General features: G+C 39.3%; 1 protein-coding gene across 3 annotated transcripts in view; it reads left to right on the forward strand.

Annotated features, from left to right (window-relative positions):
* ndufaf5 (NADH:ubiquinone oxidoreductase complex assembly factor 5) overlaps positions 1-23,749 on the forward strand; it is a 43,663-nt gene that overhangs the window by 14,175 nt on the left and 5,739 nt on the right. For 2 of the 3 annotated variants that reach the window (XM_028820146.2, XM_051919698.1), the window contains 5 exons: positions 83-122; positions 4,392-4,589; positions 14,414-14,474; positions 14,550-14,633; positions 19,698-19,780. In XM_028820146.2, the coding sequence (XP_028675979.1) occupies positions 83-122; positions 4,392-4,589; positions 14,414-14,474; positions 14,550-14,633; positions 19,698-19,780 (466 nt within the window). The remainder of the gene's footprint in view (positions 1-82; positions 123-4,391; positions 4,590-14,413; positions 14,475-14,549; positions 14,634-19,697; positions 19,781-23,749) is intronic. The other variant, XM_051919697.1, reaches the window with a different exon arrangement.

Below are 23,749 nucleotides of genomic sequence, written 5' to 3' on the forward strand. Positions count from 1 at the left end.
TACAATAATAGCTATAATCATCCGAAAGGTACAAATCCATTTCTTCTAAATGTGTTTTGTATTTTGTTTCTTCTATTTACAGTTTGCACTGGGTCAATGATCTTCCAGGCTCCTTAAAGCAGGTAAACCACCCTTGTGAAGACAGTTTGTAGCACATTAATATATTACAAAATGTAAGAAAGCTGTCAGTCTTATATAATAAAATAAATATGTGGTGTCACAGAGGTTAGAGCAGTAGCCTCACAACTCTAGAAATCTGGGATTAAATCCAAGCTTGATCATTTACTGTGTGTGATTTGTGCTTTTATCTGGTTTTTGCATTTGCTTTCTTGTTTGTTTTCCCCCCTTCCAAATCCAAAGATATGCACACTTGGTGTAGCCGCAAGGGGGCGTCACTAAGCCCCAAACCACAGACACAATAATGCACAAGAACAATTCTGGGTTCAAATAAAAGATTTTTATTTGGTTCTGACACCTTCTTCATACAATGACCATCCAAAATGCACAAATAGCACTTGTCACATTCCACCTCTTTTAGGGTGCTGCCTGCTGTCGCCCGAGTCTGACTTTATTAAGTGAGTTGGCAGGCTCTCTTCTTAAATTTGACCAAGAAAATGCTTCCAGTGTCATGCAGTGCTCCAAAGACCCTGACAGGGCTGTGTTTCCAGACTCCAACTCTCACGGCACCCTGTGGGTGTCTTAGTCGGGTTCAGCCTTGAGGAACGCTGCCACCTGTCGTTTGAGGAAATGAGCTGTTCCTGGTGTGCCCATTCACCCAGTTCCTCCATTATGGCCTCCTGGCTGTGCAAGAATCCCTCCTTTATCCTGGCCAGGATGCCTGTCCTTCCTTCCTTCCTGGCACATAGATCAGCTAATGGTCAGCTTTAGATTGGCTCAGTATTAGTATGAGTGTGCTGTTATGAAGTATCTTGCACTTTTCAGCTTTTCCAATGCTACCAGAAAGAGCTTTGTCCTCCTGTGACCTTGAATTGGTATGAGGGGTTTCAATAAATCTATATATATAAAATTCTTTTCGCGTTTGAAATGGAAATTATGTGTGACCACGCGATATGGGCAGAGTGGTGGCTCTGAGGCTAAGGATCTGTGCTGGTATCCCGAAGGTTGCCAGTTCGAATCCCCGTCAGTGCCAAAAGAGATCCTACTCTGCTGGGCCCTTGAGCAAGGCCCTTAACCTGTAATTGCTCCAGGGGGCGCTGTACAATGGCTGACCCTGCACTCTGACCCCAAGGGGTATGCGAAAAAAACTAACAAAACACTGTTGTAAGTCGCTCTGGATAAGAGCGTCTGCTAAATGATGTAAATGTAAATGATATGGAAATTACGTATAACCATTCGTCCACATGACTGTCACGGAAACTGCCACATTGTAACTTTTTTTTAGTTGGTAGTACTTGATAGTAGAAGAGATGAGGAAACAGCTTTGCGTCTTTCTACTTTTTAACTGTGCTGAGCTGTAAACAATGTGAAGACGAGGGGTCGTGAGAACAAAGTGGACGCTGGCAGGTGCGGAATGTCGGGCTGCTCCGCCGGGTCGAGAGCTTCGCAGTTTCGGGCAGCGTCCTCTCTTCTCGCATTGTTTATGACACTTCAAGCATCCCTTTGGCTCCTGGTATAGTGGAAAACTTTGTGAATGAGTGAAATCGGTGCCATCGAAGCAGGACTCTGTTTGTAAATTGCCCTGCACAACTATTTACTGTCCCTTAAGGTGAGTTCAGGTCACTAAAACCCCGCAACATTCAAGGTTGCTTTTGTGATGAATTATTTTAAGGCAGAAATTTGGACGATCAAATAGAAAATATAATTTCTATACCACAGCGGTCGTGTAGTGCCCTTCACACGGGATCTGCTACCGAGAAATGATCCAAATACATTTTAGCTGCTGTTAGTACTACTTACATGTTGTGTTATAGCGCCTTTAAAATGTAGTTTACCCGAAACCACTCCAGTGGTGCACAATGTATATTTACTTCTTAAATGTTAATGTTTTACTGTTTAATAAATTATAGATTGCATTTTATTTTTTCCCTTACACTCAGTGAGCGAAGCCACTGGGTAATCAGTTAGTGGATGGATGGAAATCTATGTAATAAAATTCTAACAGTGTGTAATTTCAACACTGGTTTTGCCTGCTTACACTCAGATTCTTAGCTGAAATCATACAGCAAGTACTAGAACTTGAATTGCATTAATATTGCCAACTTAATTAATTGCTGACTTAATTAATACCATTAAAATACACTCCAGTTAGGGCCTTCTTGACCTATGTGTTTCATCTATTACAAGTAGTAGCTGTGAGTATTAGAATGTGCACTATAAATAACCAGACTGCAATGCCTGGACAAATTCAGCAGTAGGCCACTGGATTTTCACTGGAAGGCCTATGCATGATTACAACATAAATAAAGCCCACATTATTTTGATTCACAACAAATATGCCTGAGGGGACAAAATCAACAGATAACATCAAACATAACTTCAGCTTCTTCCTGCACAACACAACACTCCAGGATCGCATTGTAACAAGCCAAAGACATTGCCATTGATCAGACATGCGTAAGGTACTTTTTGGTTTTTATTTGCTTTTTCATTGTTTATTGCAAGTTCATTTGTAATTTTATACACTCTGCTGAATAAGTTCATAAGTGGCATGGCCAGTGCCAAGTACTTTCCTGCTTAGCATTTTCAGTTGACTCTGTTTTTAACATTATTTTGTTCAATACTAGGGGGCTCCGCCCCCTGCTCACTTTGCTCGCCAACCCCTGTCTTTGGTTTACCGGATATACAATACAATTTATTTTTTGTATAGCCCCAAATCACACAAGAAGTGCTGCAATGGGCTTTAACAGGCCCTGCCTCTTGACAGCCCCCCAGCCTTGACCCTCTAAGAAGACCAGAAAAAACTCCCAAAACCCTTGTAGGGAAAAAATGGAAGAAACCTTGGGAAAGGCAGTTCAAAGAGAGACCCCTCTCCAGGTAGGTTGGGCGTGCAGTGGGTGTCAAAAAGAAGGGGGTCAATACAATACAGTACAATACATAGAACAGAATAAATCCTCAATACAGTATAAAAATAAAAATTCTAGAAGTATGGAGTAAAATTTCACATTAGATGATATCATATAATATGATTTGGATTTGTTTTAAGTCCTGGAGACCTCATTCATCAAGCTGCCTCCCCATTTTGCCATTCCACATCTGAAATAGCGCTAATCCGATGAAAGGACCCCTCATTCCCACGTCCCCATTCATCAGGGATGACTTTACCTTAGGCAGGCAATCTACAATTTAAAGAGATTGTTATTTTCTTGTGAATTGTTACATATGCATTATTTTCACTTTTACTTTAAAAACTTTTTTAAAAACAATACTTGTTTCTTTATTTCCTGCCCCGCACTTGTTTACATCTCTTTCTTCCCAGTTGTATAATACTGCTCGTGTTGTGAAGGGTGTTGCGGCTGAACGTACGCTAAGGATATGCCTTTGGATCATTTGCTGTCGTTTTGCTGCTTGCTAGCTGCCTCCTCTGCCTGTTGCATGTCGTTGTTTTAAGAGCTCTGAGCATATGATGCTTGCATGCCAAAAGCAATCCAACAGCTGCTAGTTTAGAGGTCTGTTGACTTGTTTTAAATGATGGCTCACTGCCTGGTCTTGTGTGACGTTGTAAAAGCAATAACTGTCTTTTATTACTGGCCCCAGGCGTGGTTGAATTCTTTCTTGCAGGATGTATAACGCTGCTTGCGTTCGGTTGGGGTAGCTGCCGTCACGCTACCCTTCGATCTTTTTAAAGCCTGTACAGCAGCTGTCCTTTTTGCTACGGCCCTGGGACAATCTCTTAGCACCAAGTCTCATGTTTACGGTCCCTGCGAGACGCACCGTGGCAAGTCTCCTTGGTCTCGCGGGTCTTTAAAATGTCATTCGAGATTATCACGTATCGTAGCCTTGCATTTGCTTTCCATTCCAGGATTTTCTTTTATATAGAGTGAGATGACTGAAGGAGTTGGGTTATTGTCAAAATTGTGGCGGTGAGAAACTCTTCACACTAGTACAGTAAATCCGAATTAACTGTTGCCCTGTTAAAGACTTTTATTTTAAGCAATTAACATTTTAAATCTTGATTCTAGTAAGCTTCAACTACATTTTCTGTGTTGGGAGAATTGTAGTTAGGATGCAAATGGAATTCTGTTAATAAATGATGGGTTATGGTACAGTTATTTATTGCACATTGCTCAGTGTGTTGTGTGTTACTGCTGCTATTTCTGTTTCTTCAGCATGAAGACAGCTTCCTAGCAACTGTGTTGCCTGGCAATAATATTTCATTTTTTCATTTGAATTCAGATCCATTCTGTTGAATAATATATGTTGTTGCTTTCTAGATAAATAATATTCTGAAGCCAGATGGAGTGTTTATTGGTGCCATGGTCGGAGGAGACACTCTGTATGAGCTTCGATGCTCTCTGCAACTTGCAGAATTAGAGAGAGAAGGTGGTTTTGCACCTCACATATCTCCCTACACTGCAGTTACAGACCTTGGAAATCTTCTGGGTCTTGCAGGATTCAAAATGCTCACAGTGGTAAGTTGACATTTTCCTTAACCATAGCTTTTTATCAATTTGAAATATTTTGAACTGCCTGTTAATTCATAAGGTGGTTACTCCCTTTTTCGTTCTACTCCAAAATATGTATATAAGGTTGATTTACAATTCTAAATTTGCACAATGTGAGTGTGCCCCATATTATCTAGCATTTCATCCAGAGTTAGTCCATGGTTTGTGACAATTAATGCCAGAGTAAAAGACATCTCCCAATAACCATTTAATAAGTAAAGCTACTTTAGAAGATGGATCTGTAGATGGATCAGGTGAATAACGCATTTCAATTAAACATTTGTTTTTTGGAAAACAAACCTTTTCTCAGCCTTTCTCAAAACAGTTGTTATTCCATGCAAACATGGGTTTTGTTTTAGCTACTGTTTTAATCAGACCATAATTTAACTCTTTTATTAATTTTTTATTCTTTCTTTACAAATGATATCTTCAGTACCCTTCATAATATTTGGGACAAAACCACATTTCTCCTTGATTTACCCGTCTAATCCACAGCTTAAAGTGCACATTGCGCACTTTCATTTTGGCATATTTGCATACATTTGAGTCTCGCCATCTAGAAATGACAACAGTTTTTCTGCATGGTACCCCCATTTCTGGGCACCAAAATGTTTGGGACACAGCAGTGGCCAGTCTGTTAAAGCTCTCATGTTTAGGACTTTGTCGCATGTCCCTCACATGCCATGACCGCTTGAAGTCTACAATTCATAGACATCACCAGGTGCTGAGGATCTTCTCCGTTGATGCTCTTCCAAGCCTCTAATGCAGCCATCTTCAGCTCCTGCTTGTTTTGGCTGCTTGTCCCCTTAAGTTTTCTCTTCAGCATATGGAAGGCCTGCTCAGTTGCATTTAAATTGACTGACTAGCTTGACCATTCAAGAATTTATCATTTTTTAGCTTTGAAAAACTCCTGTGTTGCTTCAGCTGTATGTTTGTATCATTATCTTGTTGTAGGATGAAGCGTCTCCAATGAGTTTGAAGGAATTTACTGGAACTTGAGCAGATCAGATGGTTTTTATATGGCTCAGAAATCATTGTGCCATTGAGAAGTGTGCCACTACCTGTGGCAGACATACATGCCCTAGCCAGAACATCCTCACCACCATGTTTAACCGATCATGTGGTCTGCTTTGGATCTCGGGGAGTTCCTCCTCATCTCTATACTTTGCTCTTGTCATCACTCTGATCAGGTTCATCTTTGTCTTGTCTGTCCACAATACCTTTTTCCAGAATTCTTTTAAGTACTTTATTGCAAACTACAATCTGGCCTTCCTGTTTTTGTGGCTGACTAGTGGTTTGCCTATTACAGTGTAGCCTCTGTATTTCTGTTCATGAAGTCTTCTGCAGATTCTCTGACACATCCACATCTGCCCTCCTGAAGACTGTTTCTTATCTGTCGGACAGGTGTTTGGGGCTTTTTCTTTACCGTAGTGAGGATTCTTCTGTCATCAGCAGTGGAGGTCTTCCTTGGCCCACCAGTCCCTTTGTGATTATTGAGCTCACCAGTGTGTTCTTTCTTCTTCATGATATTCCAGACAGTTGATTTAAGTTTTACTGATGTGTCTAATGGTTTCAGTCTTGTTTTAAAGCCTCATATTGGATTTTTTGACTTTCATTGGCACAGCTCTTGTCCTCATGTTGAACAATGACAATTACAGACACCAAAGGGTAGAAGTAAGCCGAGTTATCTGATGAAACAATGAAGCTCACCTGAGGAATCTCAAATATCTGTGACGGCAATTGTCCCAAACATTATGGTGCCCTGAAATGGGGGGATCGTGTAGAAAAAGTGTAGTGTGATTGAAATGTATGCAAATCCCCTTAAATGAAAGTCTGCAATGTGCACTTTAATCAGATCTGAACTGTTTGAATTGTAATTTTAAACTGTGGAGCTTAGAAGGGTAAATCAAACAAAAATGTGTTTTTGCTCCAAAAATTATGAAGGGCATTGCCTTTCATTCATTGTTTTTTCAGATAACTAGGGGCTTTGCCCCCTGCTCGCTTTGCTCGCCAACCCCCGTGTTTGGTTTTCCAGATACACACTTTTTTAAGATTTTTTTTTCTTTGAATTGTTGCTGTTTCATTAGTTTCACTTTTATTTCAGAACTTCTGTAAAAACAATATTTGTAATCTTGCGAGTCCCAATATGCTGAATCTTTTTAATGAGGTCAGGACAGGTTTCTCTGTTTGGAATTTCAGCACAGACAAAACGATCTATATCATCAGCAGTTAATAATTTTTTTTTACAAAGTAAAAAAGTAAGTAGAGTTCTGCATTGGACTCCTGTCTGTAAAGTCGTGCTATTGTCCTCTCACAGTTCCAAAAGTACATGGGGTTACCAAGGTGATACCCCAGCTTTTGTCTAGGTTTTTGTACAAGGGCTAGACAGAACGCTTTTGACTCCTGGGGTAAATGTAGCTTTTTAAATAAGCCAGACAGATAAATATATATACATGAACAAAGTAACCAATAAATGCATGTGCGGTAAACTCTGTTTTTGAAATTCTTTCATGTCTGCTGCCCAGTAATAAAACTGAAAGTTAGGTAGAGCCATGCCACCTTCTGCCTTAGGTCTTTGTAGGGTCGCTCTTTGGATACGTGGATGTTTTGAGTTCCAAATAAATGAGGTTATTGTTGAATCTAATTGCTTAAAAAATGATTTATTGATGTATATTGGAATGTTTTGAAATAAAAAATGAAGCTTAGGAAGAATATTCATCTTAACAACGTTAATTCTTCCAGCTAGAGTGAGATGAACGGTTGACCATCTATGCATGTCTTGTTTAATTTTTTCCATACAGATGGCTAAATTTTGTTGCTAAAGAGCTTTGTGTTTACTTGTGATGTTTACCCCTAGATATTTAAACTGATCTGCAATGATAAAAGGTAGGGTGTCTAATCTAATATTATATGCTTGAGAATTCACTGGAAAGAGTACACTTTTATTCAGATTAATTCTGAGACCAGAGATCTTTTGAAATTCTGTAAGTGCTGTTAAGACTGCAGGCACAGAATTTTGTGGGTCTGATATATACAGTACCATATCATCTGCATATAGAGAAATTTTCTGTTCCATTCCATCACTGATAATCCCATTTATCTGATCAGCATTTCGACAGTGAACCGCCAGTGGTTCAATGGCAATTGCAAATAGTAGTGGTGACAAGGGGCATCCTTGTCTGGTGCCACGTTCTAGTTTAAAGTAGTCTGAACAAATGTTGTTGATACAAACTGAAGCTTTTGGATTGGTATACAGTAGTTTGATCCATGCACAAATGTTCGGGCCAAACCCAAATTTCTCTAATGTAGTGAAAAGGTATTTCCATTCAATCATGTCAAATGCTTTTTCTACATCCAATGATAATAATATTTCTGGGGTGTTTGACTTTGTTTGGTGAGTATATTACATTAAACAGGCGTCGAAGATTGGAGGATAAGTGTTGACCCTTGATAAATCCAGTTTGATCTTGTGATATTACCGAAGGCAGCACTTTCTCCATCCTTGTAGCTATAATTTTTTAGAGTATCTTAACATCATTATTCAGAAGTGAAATAGGTCTGTATGATGCATATTGTAATAAGTCCTTATTTTGTTTAGGAAAGACAGTGATTAATGCTTGGCGAAAAGTTTGAGGTAGAATTTGATTGTCTCTAGCTTCTGCAAATGTTGCTAATAGGAGGGGAGTAGAGAATTTCTTATAAAATTCTACAGGGTAGCCATCAGGGCCTGCTGCTTTCCCGCCTTGAAGTGACTTTATAGCATCTAGTAATTCTGATAGCGCCAGAGGTTTATCCAGTTCCTCTGCACTAAAAGTATCTATTTGTGGTATCTGTAATGTATCCAGAAATGCATTAGATTGTGTGCTGTCTTCTTTAAACTCAGTAGAATATAAGGATTTATAGTAGTCTCTAAATGTGTGCATTATATTTTTATGGTCAATGATTTCGTCTCCGTTCGTGTTGGTGATTACTGGGATTGCATTGCGAACTTCTTGCTTGTGGATTTGTTGAGCTAAAAGCTTATTAGCTTTCTCTCCGTGCTTATAGTAATGATGTCTGGATTTATAAATTAGTTGTTCAGTTTCTTTAGTTGTCAAGAGGTTGAGTTCTGAATACAGAGCCTGTCTTTTCCTATGTAGAGCCTCACTTGGAAGCCTGGCATGTTCTTCATCTATTCTTGTAATTTTGCTTTTTAGTTCTGATACTTTCTTGGTTTCTAATTTATTCCTGTGAGAAAGACATGAAATAATCTGTCCTCTTAAGAAGGCCTTTAGAGTTTCCCAGAGTATTCCTGCAGAAACCTCTGAGGATGTATTTGTTTCTAGGAAGAAACTGATTTGTTTGGATATAAATTCTGTACAGTTCTTGTCTGTTAATAGAAGCGGGTTAAGACGCCATCTACGAGGTGAGTGTGTGGAGCATAGTGACTTTAGCTCCAAGATCAGAGCTGCATGGTCGGAAATAACAATAGCATCGTACTTGCAAGATTTAATCGTAGGCAAGAAATTATTATCTATAAAGAAATAATCTATTCTTGAGTAGCAATGATGTACTGGTGAGTAGAAAGAATATGTTCTTGAGTTTTGGTTTAGAAACTTCCAGGGGTCTGATAAGTTGTGGTCAGTTACAAACTGTGTAATTATCTTTGCAATGTTAGATGTCATCTCCCCTGTGACAGGAGTCCTATCTAAGAGTGGATTTAAAGCACAATTGAAGTCCCCAGCCATTATAATTTTATGAGTGTTCACATTGGGGATGGATGCAAATACGTTTTGTATGAATTCCTTATCATCGACATTGGGTGCATAAACATTAATCAAAATCATTTTACAGTTAAATAAGTTGCCCATGACCATCGCATATCTCCCTTCCAGATCAGATACTACATCTGATGCTACAAATGACTGTTCTATGTATGAGAATTCCCACTCCTCTAGTTTTCTTTGTAAAGCTAGAATGGAACATTTGGCTAGCCCAGTCCTTTTGTAGACGGAACTGATCCTTGCTTAGTAAGTGGATCTCCTGTAAAAATACTATTTTTAGCGTTTAAACCTGTTAGGTGAGAGAGTACATTCCTTCTCTTTAATTCGTGATTCAGGCTTTTAACAATCCAGCTCACAAAGTTAACTGTCCCATCATGGATATATTGATTCTGAGTTTTTGATGTTATTTTATAGTCTTAACTGGAAGTGAGACGGCTTTAACCTTAATTTCCAATTCCCCTACTAGTTATTGACATGCAGCCTATTGTTACGTTGGTAGTTATAATTATAAGGATTAAAAGGATAGATTAGATATAGCCTGCTCTCTTTCTCTCCCCCCATTTTGCCTCCCCACCCCCCCCATTTTGCCTCCCCACATGAGGCTGGACCCCACTTCACAAAGTCTCGGTCCTCTGACATACCTAGAGACAGAGCACGTCCAAAGCAAAACAAGCCCCCATGCAGCAGCGTTTTAGGATTAAAAAGTAGAGATATCTTTTGCTAATATAGCCTAAATATTATATGCCTAAAATATAATCATTAACAAACTATGATTATATATAATCATTAACAAACGATAAGCATAAAATATATAATCTTCAGCAATCTTAAAGTAATAAGATAATAAACCCAGGGGATGGTGTTAGAAAGTGGTCCAGGATAAACATAGTAAGTCTTAATGCAATAATAACAATAAACCAAGGGTATGATGTTAAACAGTCAGTTAGTGCTCTTTTTATTCGGTTTAATGCTTTTTAAATTTGGCTGGCTTCTTCCTGTTTAAAAGTAAGCATTTCATTGGTAAGAGATCAAGACAGGTTCAAACACCCATTATTTGTCCTTTATATGTAGAATGTAGAGTGAGCTTCCCCCTCCAGGTACCTGAGAAAGTCTGCAGAGCATTTAACAGTGTGAGCTTATTAACTATGATGACAACAAACTTTCAGTCTGAGTATGTGTAGTGTTTAACATGAGCTGCTTGTTTTTCTTAGTCAAATTAAGAGACTGGAGAAATGCATAGCCCCTCTTTTCTGTTCTACTTGACCTCTTAGCTGTTATTCTCAAATTGGGTCCTGTTGGGTTTTTCAGTAAATGCTGTATCAAATATACATACATACATGCATACATACATACATAGATCTGAGATAAGGGTTTCATTTCTTATTTCCATTGTTTGTTTCATGTTGACATTTGCTCATAGCTGTGTATCCCAAGTCATATTTTAGTCAAACATGACAAGGTACACTTGCGAAATGTCAGTGGACAGCACTATAAGGATGCAGCTTCTTTCTATTTAAGATTTTCACCAAAATTTCACAAGTAAGAATAGGCAAAACAAAACAACATTAATTTATGATATGTTTTTTCAGAAATTAGAAAAACTTTTGTCAAGAGCAGGCCAGTCATCCCAGCAGCACTTGCCAATCCTATCCACCTAATTCCTCCAAAGCAACATCAAGTTGAGTTTTGAATTTCCTAGTGTCCATCACACTACTTTGTAACTTCTTTGATTTGTTTATAGTTCTAGTAGAGAAAAATGTTTGTGAAATTTACCTTTAACAAATTTCCAATTGTGCCACTGTTTTTTGTTGAATTATTTTAAAGTAACAGTCTTGATCAACTGTACTTATTTCATTAATAATTTTAACACTTCAGTTATGTCACTTCTTAATTTGCATTTGCTTAAAGTGAAAACATTTAACTCCTTCAGTCTTTCCTGATAACTTGTACCCTGCAGCCTATACATGCTACTCTGGACTTTTTCTACCATTTTTAAAGTGATTTTGGCATCATGGTTACTGCTGGTGCCTTTTGGCCACTGGGTCTGAATTCAATACCTAGCCTGACCAGTGTTTGTGTGCAGTTTGCACATTCTTCCTGTATTTGCATGGATTTTCTCCAGGAACTCCAATCTCCTTGTCATTCCCAAAGATGTATCTGTCAGATTAATTAGTGTGGGAGTGTATGTGAATATGTCCTTTGACGGCCTGGTGTCCAGTCCAAGGTTGATTCTAGCCGTGTACTTGGTTCTCCAAGAATAGGCTTTGGTTCTAACTCTGTGTGACTCAGTAATGGAATAAATAGAGTAGGCTCCGAAAGTGGATGGATGGTTACAGTAAGGCAAAAATTATGGATTAGTTTTCACTTCACTAGGTTAAGCGATTTAATATGTACAGTGTTTATAAGAAATAATGATCACTTTCTAAAAGGTACTGTACATTATTGAAAGAAGTTTGATCCTCTCTGTTACGGTCTGGTATGGTGGTCTGTCTTCCCTGGACAAGGTGCTGTTATAGGGGGTTTTGTACACCTTTTCTAAAAATCATTTGAATTCACTTAGTGCTAGGTGGTATACCGATTCATACCGAAAACCATTTTTTATTTTTGTTATGATATGGATTTTTCTTATACCAGTTTAAATAGCTTAAACAACGTTCGGAATGTGGTGCAGTGGAAAACTGTTTAAGGGGGGACCTTTTTCACTGCTACACCGCTAAACATGCATGCAATGGAGTACATGTGTCAGTGGAGGTATTGAGTGATGAAAATGGACAGAGAACCTTTATAAACTGAAGCTGTAGCAGATGATAAAGTTGAACGTAATGACACAGAAGAACTTTTGCCGAAAAAAGGAGCCGTGTCTGTTGTCTGGAGATACTTTGGTTATAAAAGGTCGGATGTAGACCAAACAGCTATTTACTGCAAATGCTGTCAAGCTAAAGTTGTCGCTGGAGGTGGCAACACGAACAATTTGATGCACCATCTTAGCCGCAAACATGCTTTGGTGTACCATGAATGTATGGAACTAAGATTGGCACCCTCCATGTCCTCAGGTAAAACTGAAAAAGCTAGAGGACACTTGAGTCAGACGCATTTGCCAAAGGTACTGCCTACAACAAAAAAAAGCAAGCGGTGGACCGAGATAACCAACGCCATTACAATCCATATAGCTAATGTGTCAGTGGACAGAGATTGGTAACATTAACAGAAAGTGTAGTTGGTTTACATATTTACTATTTATTCCTTTTCTAAGACATGTTCAGTGCAATACAACTTTTGACAAGCACCTCTGGATATTTTACTGTCTAAATGCCTCTTTGGATGGTTGAAAATATGTTGTCAAAATTATAGTTTAAGTTGTTTGCAAAATTTGTTCAATAAAAAGGTTCTATATTTTGACTGCAGCTGTCATGCAGTGTCATTCCTTCTCTTCATTAGTGCCACCCCCTTGAAAACTATCACTTTATGGGGTCATGTAAACCTGTATCAATACGTGTATGCGCATTAAAATGTTTTTTTGTACAATGTAGAAATCTCATGACAGTGGAATAGGTTATTCTTAGCCAGTCTACTGCAGAAATTGCAGTGGAAAATGTGGTTAACATCCACTCATGCACGGGAAAAAAATACTGTCGAATACCGTGAAACTGGTATAATTTTGAAAAATACTGTGATATAGAATTTTGGTCATACCGCCCAGCACTAGATTCACTTAGCTTTTGTAAATTGAAATACAAAGATTTTAAAGTCTTTCCTGACCTGTTGCATCCCAACCATCCTCTGTTCATTCTGATTACAATGTCAGGACCACCACATTTCATAAAAGTACCTATTCACAAGCTTTATGACCTTAAGATCTGATGAATGTTGAAGTGTGTTCTTCGGGAGTAATGATTGTCCTTATTTCCTGTGTGTTAATGTTAAATTTTACTGGCTTCACCAAATCATATTTCATTTCAAATATATTATGTGCTAATAATTTAGTTACTGAAAGGTCATATTGCATTAATATTAACAGCTGTTGTATCCAATTGTAATAGATCAAAGACCACAGTTTGAAATATTATTGACATAGTGAGAAGTCAAGCAAAATGACACTTTTTATTGGCTAACTAAAAAGATTACAATATGCCAGCTTTCGAGGCAACTCAGGCCCCTTCTTCAGGCAAGATGTAATACAGAAACTGGAGTCCCTGTGTTTATATAGACACAAGGACGTATACAACATTGGAAAACCTTTAAGTGAGACATCTTAAATGTAAAAAATGAACAGACCTCTACAGTCAGCATCTTTTGGATAAGATAACTGTCCAACAAAGTCTTTTGAAGTTTCTGATGATTTTTTCAATACAATGTGGGTCTTTAGTCAGGTTGTCTGTGTCAGTCCGAGAGATGCAAACAGTCCTCATATCTGGCTATAAAACTCTTGTCTCTGTTTAAACCATGTTGTAATGTGTTAAAGAGTTTAACTTCCCAAGAATGAAAAGAAGTCTGGTGCAGTGATGTTGCCGACCAGCATGGAAGTCTTGATCTGTGCAGCTCTGCTTTGCTTGTTAGCATATAAGAAGTAGCAAGACACCCTAGATGAGTACATTTAGATTTGGTACATATGTTATAAAGCTAAATTATCAATTAAAGTGGTTTTCGCATTAAGAGGTCTTATACAAAGCTGTACTTTTTCTTATAAAGCACACTACCCTCCAGTTCAGCTCCTTTATTTAAGAAAAAAAGTATTGCATAGATGGCTAAAGATACCAAGTCCCCTTAATGTCAGCCTTCTTTTCAGTGCTGGTTATTTTAATGTGTGGTTTTAATTAGTGACATGCATTACTTGGAATGAAAACAGATCGAGATGGATGAATGTGTGATGTAAAAGTGTCCCATACGTATTCTAGAATTTGGAATTGTTGGGCCATAATGCTTAGATGTTTTTAACATATTCCTCAGGATATACTGAATACAAAAAGGTTTCAGCCAAATATTTAAATACATTTTGAAAACTGGTATTTTTTTACTGTTTTGTTTCAGGACATAGATGAAATTGAAGTATATTATCCAGACATGTTTCAAGTAATTAAGGATTTGCAAGGTAGGTTTTGTTGGTTTGCAGTTATTCATGGTGCGTATTGCACACACTCAGCTCATTCTGTTTTCTCCTTCTTAGGAATGGGAGAAAGCAATTGTGCTTGGAACAGAAAACCTATGCTGCACAGAGATACAATGCTGGCTGCTGCAGCTATATACAAAGGTGAGAGCTAGTTATCTCTGTGAAGTACTTGCTCAGTGGCATCTTCAGTGGGCACCAGGACTGACCTTTAGAATCGGTGGCTTACATTGTTAAGTTATTTAAAGTATAAATTTAAATATACTAAGGGGCTCTGCCCCCTGCTCGCTTCGATCGCCAACCCCCATGTGGACCCTACACACTAGTCATTTCAATGATGTGCTGCTTGCGACAATCGTGCTGTGCTTTTGGATAAACACAAATATCAACTCTGTCTTTGATATCTCCGTCTTTCGAAACTATTATCGCTGACAATTCTTCACATGTTGGTTTACTATATATGCAAGCGTGATCTTTCAGATTCATATAGAAATCCAAGAAAACTTCTTTGTCCGTGTTTTTCAGATAAATTTTGTGTTCGTATGGGGAAGCGAATGTACAATTTAAACAGATGCATAATAGACTTAACTATTTTACATTACGGTGAGTAATTAACCATAGTAAAACATAATAAATTGAAAGAAAATTAAGTTTCCATGTTGCGTTAGAGGTATTTGTTGCGTTATACCTTTTCGTTCTGTTTGGCTTTGAAATTAACACGCAAATACTTTTTAAACTTAAATTTTTACTGGAAAACTTCAGTAAAAATAATATTTGGAACTAACTTTTCATCAATGTCGCACTGAATTTTGATTCAGTTCTTGGAGTTACATTGTGACAACGCAACGTATAACTGCCCGTGAGTGAATATCGTTTCTTTCTCTGTAATAAATAAACCAACTTTTTCAAATGTTTGTCCCTGTGATTTGTTCATTGTCATAGCAAAAGCTATTTTAATGGGAAACTGTAAACATTTTAATACGAATGGCATATCAAGATCTTTTTTAGTGTTTAATGTTATCCACAAAAGATGTACAGTAATCCCTCGCTACTTCGCGGTTCACTTTTTGCGGATTCACGACTTTGCGGATTTTATATGTAAGCATATCTAAATATATAACGCAGATTTTTCGCTGCTTCGCGGGTTTCTGCGGACAATGGGTCTTTTTACTTCTGGTATTTGCTTCCTCAGTTGGTTTGCCCAGTTGATTTCATACAAGAGATGCTACTGGCGGATGGCTGAGAAGCTACCCAATCAGAGCACGCAGTTAAGTTCCTGTGTGCTGCTGATTGGCTCAGCGACGGAGTGCTGCATTAACCAGGAAGTCTCATCTCACTCATTCAGCATTAACATGCTCTTGCTACTGCATTCAGGGGATTATCACCTTCATCGTAATCATTTTTACTGTGCAGCATATTCATCACCATCATCACGTCATATATAGCTACGTGTACTTCGCTATACAGTAAGTGTAAACTTATCTACCGATTTCATATTGCTTAGCAGTTGTCCCTGTTATTAATAGAGTAAAGGGTGGGTTGTAAACAATACAGGGAGGGTTTAAAAACGTCCAAATACACGTTAAATAATTAAATAAATATGGTGTCCCTACTTCGCGGAAATTCAATTATCGCGGTCGGCCTTGGAACCTATCTCCCACGATAAGTGAGGGATTACTGTACTACATTACCTTTCTTGTCGCCTGTTAAAATTTTACATGTCAGAATTGTTTGACCAATTTTGAATACAAATAATCTTGTCCTATTGCATAGCCCGTCACTCAGACATAAATTACGCAATAACATTACAATACATCCTTCTTTCTACAGTAATTCGGCCGGTGGAAGACCGGATGGTTTTAACGGTTGTAGATATTCTTCAGGATATTGTAAGTTGATGTTTTCATCTTCCGCACCCTCACCACCCACTGTTTCAGCATAGTCTATTGATACGCATTTAACCAATTTGCCATGTGACCAATCAATAATTTTTTTCGTTAATTTGTTTGACTTCATCGTTTCTCAGTGCTAGGATTGCCCGTGTACTCATTTATTCTGTTGATATCTCTTTGGGATGAAATTATTCAGTAAGATTTGGACATTATAAGTCTTCTTTTATTGGGAATTTAAAGTGAGGAAAACGTAAAAATTTATAAGAGCTGAGAGCTCAGGAACTGTGTCTGTCAAAAGCATTCACACGAATGAGAGGACTGTGAGCGTGGGCTGTTAACTGTAAATGGCTGAGAGGTCGGCAGGACTTGAAAAAATCTCTTGACAGTAGTCTCGTCTCAAGATTTTGTTTTATAATAGAGAGATTTAAAAATTAGACAAAACAGAAATCACCTTGTCCGGATTGCCTGGAGAAGCTAAATAATTCGGAACTTTTTTTCTCTCTACCAGCTCCAGTGTCTTAACTAAAGACTGCGTCACACTACACAACTTTTCCTTCAATTTTTAGTCATAGACTTAAACTGCATAATCTTACAAAGTTGAGAACAGTCACGCATGCTTTCGTAGACCTGCAGTTATGTAGTTTGACATCCCTAGGCTATTGTGATTCTGGCACCCCAAAATAGTGAAACTGGTGAAGCTTTCGAAAAGACACACAAAACTCAGCCAGAATTTCTGGCTTGCCCCATTATAGATCTTACTCAGGCAAGCCCGTCTTTAGGTAAGTGGGAGGCTTCAGACCAGTCCAGGACCCAAAAATGAAGAACAAACATGTAAGGTTCAAAAATAAAAAGAGCATCTCAGATATCTCAGAAATATCTCACAAGAGAGAGAACTGAAAAACTCTGGCTTTCATAAGTCCCACAAGAATATTTAAAAAATCAAATCAGGATCCATCCATCCATTTTCAAACCCACTGAATCTGAACACAGGGTCATGGCGGTCTGCTGGAACCAATCCCAGCCAACACAGGGTGCAAGACAGGGAACAAATCCCGGGCAGGGCACCAATCCACCACAGGACACAAACACACCAAGCACACACTAGGGCCAATTTAGAATTGCCAATCGACTTAACCTGCATGTCTTTGGACTGTGGGAGGAAAGCGGAGTACCCGGAGGAAACCCACGCAGACATGGGGAGAACATGCAAACTCCACGCAGGGAGGACCTGGAAAGTGAACCCAGGTCTCCTAACTGCGAGGCAGCAGCGCTACCACTGCGCCACCGTGCCGCCCTCAAATCAGGATTTATTCACTAAATAGATAAATACAAGAAAATGTTCAAAACAGCAAAAATGAGTTGTCTAAAGGCAATCCTAAGGTGAACAATTCCCAACACACTATCCAGAATTCAAAATTCAAAAATGATACTGAAATTAATCAAAACAGCAGCAAAAGCGAAGAAATGGCAATACTCACAAAACACATTCACAGCCTGTCTTTAAAGGCAGGGGAAGTCCCTTGGGATTCCGCCCACTAAATGCAAGGAATATAGGAGAACACACTTAAGTACATAAATACAAAATTATGACAAAATAGTACAATGAAAGCAAAAAATACATACAATAAATACATAAAAAGTAATATATAACTATGAACAAAGAAGGCATCTGTAAGGAAAATAAATATAAGCTTGCGAACACATCCTGGCTAAAACACGACAAAAGTGAAAAGTCAAACAGGCTTGACTTTGTCTTAAGTCATGGGAAGAGCTCATGTATGTGCAACAGCTGATAACCAATGAGCACTCAGCAAGAAGTGCAATGCATATAATGCAACCTCAAGGGAACAAAGAAAGTGTGAGTTTTTAACCATGCAACCAGAAGAGAGCCTATCTCATTTAATGTTTCCTCATAGCTCATCCTCTGTGGTTCTTCTAGTTCTGCTATGTCTTTTCAGTAGCCTGGAGACCAAAACTGTTCACCGAACTCGAAGCAAGGCCTCCCTAGTGCATTATAAAGCTTGAGCAGAACCCACTTTGACTTGTCCTAACCACTGTATTACCATACAGTATACACAGTGGATGACTCTATTGAGTCCATAAGCAATGGTGCATACAGTTTATAAAAGACCTCTCTACCTGATGACACAGTGGAAGAGTAATTCACTTCTGTTTGTCACTTGCCTCCCAAGGTATGGCGTACATCTGCTTATTGTGCTGAACATCAGATTTTGTTCTTGTGTATCTTTTTAAACACATACTACTAAAAACTTAAAAATCTTCCATTCATCCATCCATCCATCCTCTTCTGCTTATCCGAGGTCGGGTCCCGGGGGCAGCAGCTTGAGCAGAGATGCCCAGACTTCCCTCTCCCCGGCCACTTCTTCTAGCTCGTTCCCAGGCCAGCCGAGAGACATAGTCCCTCCAGCGTGTCCTGGGTCTTCCCCGGGGCCTCCTTCCGGTTGGACGTGCCCGGAACACCTCACCAGGGAGGCGTCCAGGAGGCATCCTGATCAGATGCCCGAGCCACCTAATCTGACTTCTCTCGATGCGGAGGAGCAGCGGCTCTACTCTGAGCCCCTTCCGGATGACTGAGCTTCTCACCCTATCTTTAAGGGTGATTAACCTTTCATTCCTCAGCGAATATTCGTAGCCGCATGGTCTTGAACAGAATTCACTGAATTATTTGAATGGTAAATAGATAATTACCCCCCGTTTACTTTGCTACTCCAGACAATTAAATAAGAAAAATACATTGAGAATAGAAGGTGAATGGGATGGACGACTGAGGAAAACATTTTAAAGGATGTGATAGCGTGAATTTAGATGTAATTAACTGGCCAGTTTAAAGTCTGTAGTTCCAAAGGCTGTGACAGAGTTAGCAATAAAACATAATGGGACAGAAAAAACAAAGCGTAAAATCAGTATTAGTGCCTGCACTTTTAGTACACGTTACATTTAATTTTGTTCGGAATCTCTTTTTTCCTTTTAATTTGTTTTTTCTCATGTTATGTGGGTTTTCTAAATGTTTAAAAATAAATAATAGATGATCTATGCTTAAAATAAAAGGTTCTAGTTTATTGTTGTTTGTCAGACTTCATTTTAGTAAGGGGTTTGAGGATGCTGGTTCTGTTTTCTATGCTGCTTTGTTGCCACAACTTCAAGGTTTGGAGAGAAGCCAACAGAGTGAAATGTGTCTCTTTTTGAATGTTATTTGTAATTTTCATTCAATAGCAGGATGATACTTATAGCTGTCTATAACAGTGCAATTGAGGGCCTGTTCTCATAAAAATTGTTTTGTGTATTTTTATTGTAGCAATGTATGGTAATGAAGATGGGTCAGTGCCTGCAACATTTCAGATCTTGTACATGATTGGATGGAAGCATCATGATTCACAGGTAAGTGAAAACAAACATGAAAGTTGTTTGCTATTAGCAAAATCATTTCAATACACCTATATGAAAAGGCAAATAAACGTTTTACTTGGAAGTTTCTTTATGAGTGGCTTTAAGTTGATCTTTGATTAACCTCTTTGTGGTTGAAATTCTGTGTAAATACAGTGTAGAAGACCAGCCTGGCTACAGACAGACACTGAGACACACGATGTCCAAATGCACATTATAATTATTTTTCTTCTGCACAGCACACAGTGCACCAAATACCCACAAGGCTCAGTCCCTCACTGCCGCCTCCACTCCCCTGTCGCAAGATCCGTCCTCTTCCACCCGACTCTGGCTCCTTGAATGGAGTGAGGTGGCCCCTTGTATAGTGCTCCAGGTGCTTCCCGATTAACCTCTGGCAGCATTTCCTGGTGTGGCGGAAGCGGTGTTCGTGAATTCAGCTCCTCTTCAGGCAGCACTTCCGGGTGTGGCAGAAGTGCTGCAGATCTTGTTTTAGGAGCTGGCCAGGTGCCCCCTGGCAGTGGCCACGGATCCCAAAAGGTTTGAACTTCTAAGCCCCAAACCCCAGGGAGTCTGCCCTCTGATGTCCCTGGGTATAAATTGCCCTCCTCGTGGTTCTCTGCTACTTCAGGTCTCCCAGTAGGGCACAATCCCTGGCCATCCATCACAACAATTAACCCCGAATGTCTCTCGGGATAGACTGTTGTGATATGCTGTACACTGACTTTTCTTCCTCGTACCTGATGCTGCCGGGATAGACTTCATCTCCTTGTGTGCTAGTAATGGAATAAATAAACACAGATCAGCAAACGGGCAAATGGATGACTATGTAATGGGCCACATTTATCCTAGTACATCTGCCAATGCACACTTCGAAACAAGTACAGTTTGATTATAAAAAAATATACAGTAACAAAGTTTTGCTTGCATTCAAATAAAGTCTCAAGATAATATTTTAATTTAAATAATAGAATTGCTAATGTATGTAGTGGGCATGTGACAGGCTGAGGAATGTAATTATGCTACATTTGTTTCTAGGCAGACATCAAATATTTTACTCTGCAGAGGACAGATTTGAATAAAAAAACATTGGTTTGAGGAAGTGCTTAAATCTCCTTTGTGTGTTTGTTTAAGCACACACACTACTCTGAACAAGCTTAGACTCCTGACTGAATTACATACAGTTTCAATAAAAAATATTTACCTGCTTTGGAAGTTTTCACAATTTATTATTATGCACCATTGAATCACAGTGGATTTAGTTTGGTTTACATTGGATAGACATTATTAACCTCAAAGGGAAATGCTGATGCATATACTGTGCATCCGGAAAGTATTCACAGCACATCACTTTTTCCACATTTTGTTATGTTACAGCCTTATTCCAAAATGGATTAAATTCATTTTTTTCCTCAGAATTCTACACACAACACCCCATAATGACAACGTGAAAAAAGTTTACTTGAGATTTTTGCAAATTTATTAAAAATAAATAAAATTGAGAAAGCACATGTACATAAGTATTCACAGCCTTTGCCATGAAGCTCAAAATTGAGCTCAGGTGCATCCTGTTTCCCCTGATCATCCTTGAGATGTTTCTGCAGCTTAATTGGAGTCCATCTGTGGTAAATTCAGTTGACTGGACATGATTTGGAAAGGCACACACCTGTCTATATAAGGTCCCACAGTTGACAGGTCATGTCAGAGCACAAACCAAGCATGAAGTCAAAGGAATTGTCTGTAGACCTCCGAGACAGGATTGTCTCAAGGCACAAATCTGGGAAGGTTACAGAAAAATTTCTGCTGCTTTGAAGGTCCCAATGAGCACAGTGGCCTCCATCATCCGTAAGTGGAAGAAGTTCAAAACCACCAGGACTCTTCCTAGAGCTGGCCAGCCATCTAAACTGAGCGATCGGGGGAGAAGGGCCTTAGTCAGGGAGGTGACCAAGAACCCAATGGTCACTCTGTCAGAGCTCCAGAGGTCCTCTGTGGACAGAGGAGAACCTTCCAGAAGGACAACCATCTCTGCAGCAATCCACCAATCAGGCCTGTATGGTAGAGTGGCCAGACGGAAGCCACTCCTTAGTAAAAGACACATGGCAGCCCGCCTGGAGTTTGCCAAAAGGCACCTGAAGGAATCTCACACCATGAGAAAGAAAATTCTCTGGTCTGATGAGACAAAGATTGAACTCTTTGGTGTGAATGCCAGGCGTCACATTTGGGGGAAACCTGGCACCATCCCTACAGTGAAGCATGGTGGTGGCAGCATCATGCTGTGGGAATGTTTTTCAGCAGCAGGAACTGGGAGACTAGTCAGGATAAAGGGAAAGATGACTGCAGCAATGTACAGAGACATCCTGGATGAAAACCTGCTCCAGAGCGCTCTTGACCTCAGACTGGGGCGACAGTTCATCTTTCAGCAGGACAACAACCCTAAGCACACAGCCAAGATATCAAAGGAGTGGATTCAGGACAACTCTGTGAATGTCCTTGAGTGGCCCAGCCAGAGCCCAGACTTGAATCCGATTGAACATCTCTGGAGAGATCTTAAAATGGCTGTGCACCAACGCTTCCCATCCAACCTGATGGAGCTTGAGAGGTGCTGCAAAGAGGAATGGGCAAAACTGGCCAAGGATGGGTGTGCCAAGCTTGTGGCATCATATTCAAAAAGACTTGAGGCTGTAATTGCTGCCAAAGGTGCATCGACAAAGTATTGAGCAAAGGCTGTGAACACTTATGATAGATAGATAGATAGATAGATAGATAGATAGATAGATAGATAGATAGATAGATAGATAGATAGATAGATAGATAGATAGATAGATAGATAGATAGATAGATACTTTATTAATCCCAGGGGGAAATTCACATATGTGCATGTGATTTCTCAAATTTTTTTATTTTTAATAAATTTGCAAAAACCTCAAGTACACTTTTTTCACATTGTCATTATGGGGTGTTGTGTGTAGAATTCTGAGGTAAAAAATGAATTTAATCCATTTTGGAATAAGGCTGTAACATAACAAAATGTGGAAAAAGTGATGCGCTGTGAATACTTTCTGGATGCACTGTAGTAGCATAAACATAATAAAGTGGTCTAAATTAACTCTAAATGTAAAGCACAAAATAATTGATCATGTAACTGTTCAGAAGCGGAACGGTGGCACAGTGGTAGCACTGCTGCCTCGCAGTAAGGAGACAGGGCTCCATGTTCTTCCCATGCCTGCGTGGGGTTTCCCCAGGATGCTCTGGTTTCCTCCCACAGTCCAAAGACATGTATTTAGGTGGAGACAGGCAGTACTAAATTGGGAATAGTGTATGATTGATATGTGTGTGTTTGCCCTGTTATGGACTGGCACCTTGGCCAGGGTTTGTTCCTGCCTTGCTCCCTACATTTGCTGGAATAGGCTCCAACACCCTCCCTGTTCAGGTCTAAGTGGGTTGGCAAATGACTGACTGACTCTTCACCAACATCAAGTCAGTAAATGCACCTTTGCCAGCCATGATGGTCACATCTGGACACTGCAATTTTTCCCTCTTCTTTTAAGCAAAACTGCACAGTGTTTGTCAGGTTGCATGGTGATTGTGAGTGACCAGCTTTTGTCAATTGGATTGTTATCTGGACACTGACTCACCCATTCCAGAACATGGCATACCTGTGTAGCTTTGCTTTGTGCTTGGGGTTGTTGTCTTGCTGGAAAACAAATCCCTTCATAAGGTGCAGGTTCCCTTTACTGTTAAGTGCTATTATGAATCACAATTCTGTGTGACCCAAATTCAGACATCACATGGCCCAAAATGGGTTGCGACCCATAGTTTAAGAACCTATCATATAGATGTGTCATATTAAAAGGGGTAAATACGAATACAATCAATTATTTTGTTTTTTTTTTTGTTAATATTTGTAGCTCATTTAGACCACTTTGCAGAGATTTCTTTTCACTTTGACATTTTTTTTATGTCATA

Source organism: Erpetoichthys calabaricus, chromosome 15, assembly GCF_900747795.2.
Source record: "Erpetoichthys calabaricus chromosome 15, fErpCal1.3, whole genome shotgun sequence".
NCBI lineage: Eukaryota > Metazoa > Chordata > Cladistia > Polypteriformes > Polypteridae > Erpetoichthys > Erpetoichthys calabaricus.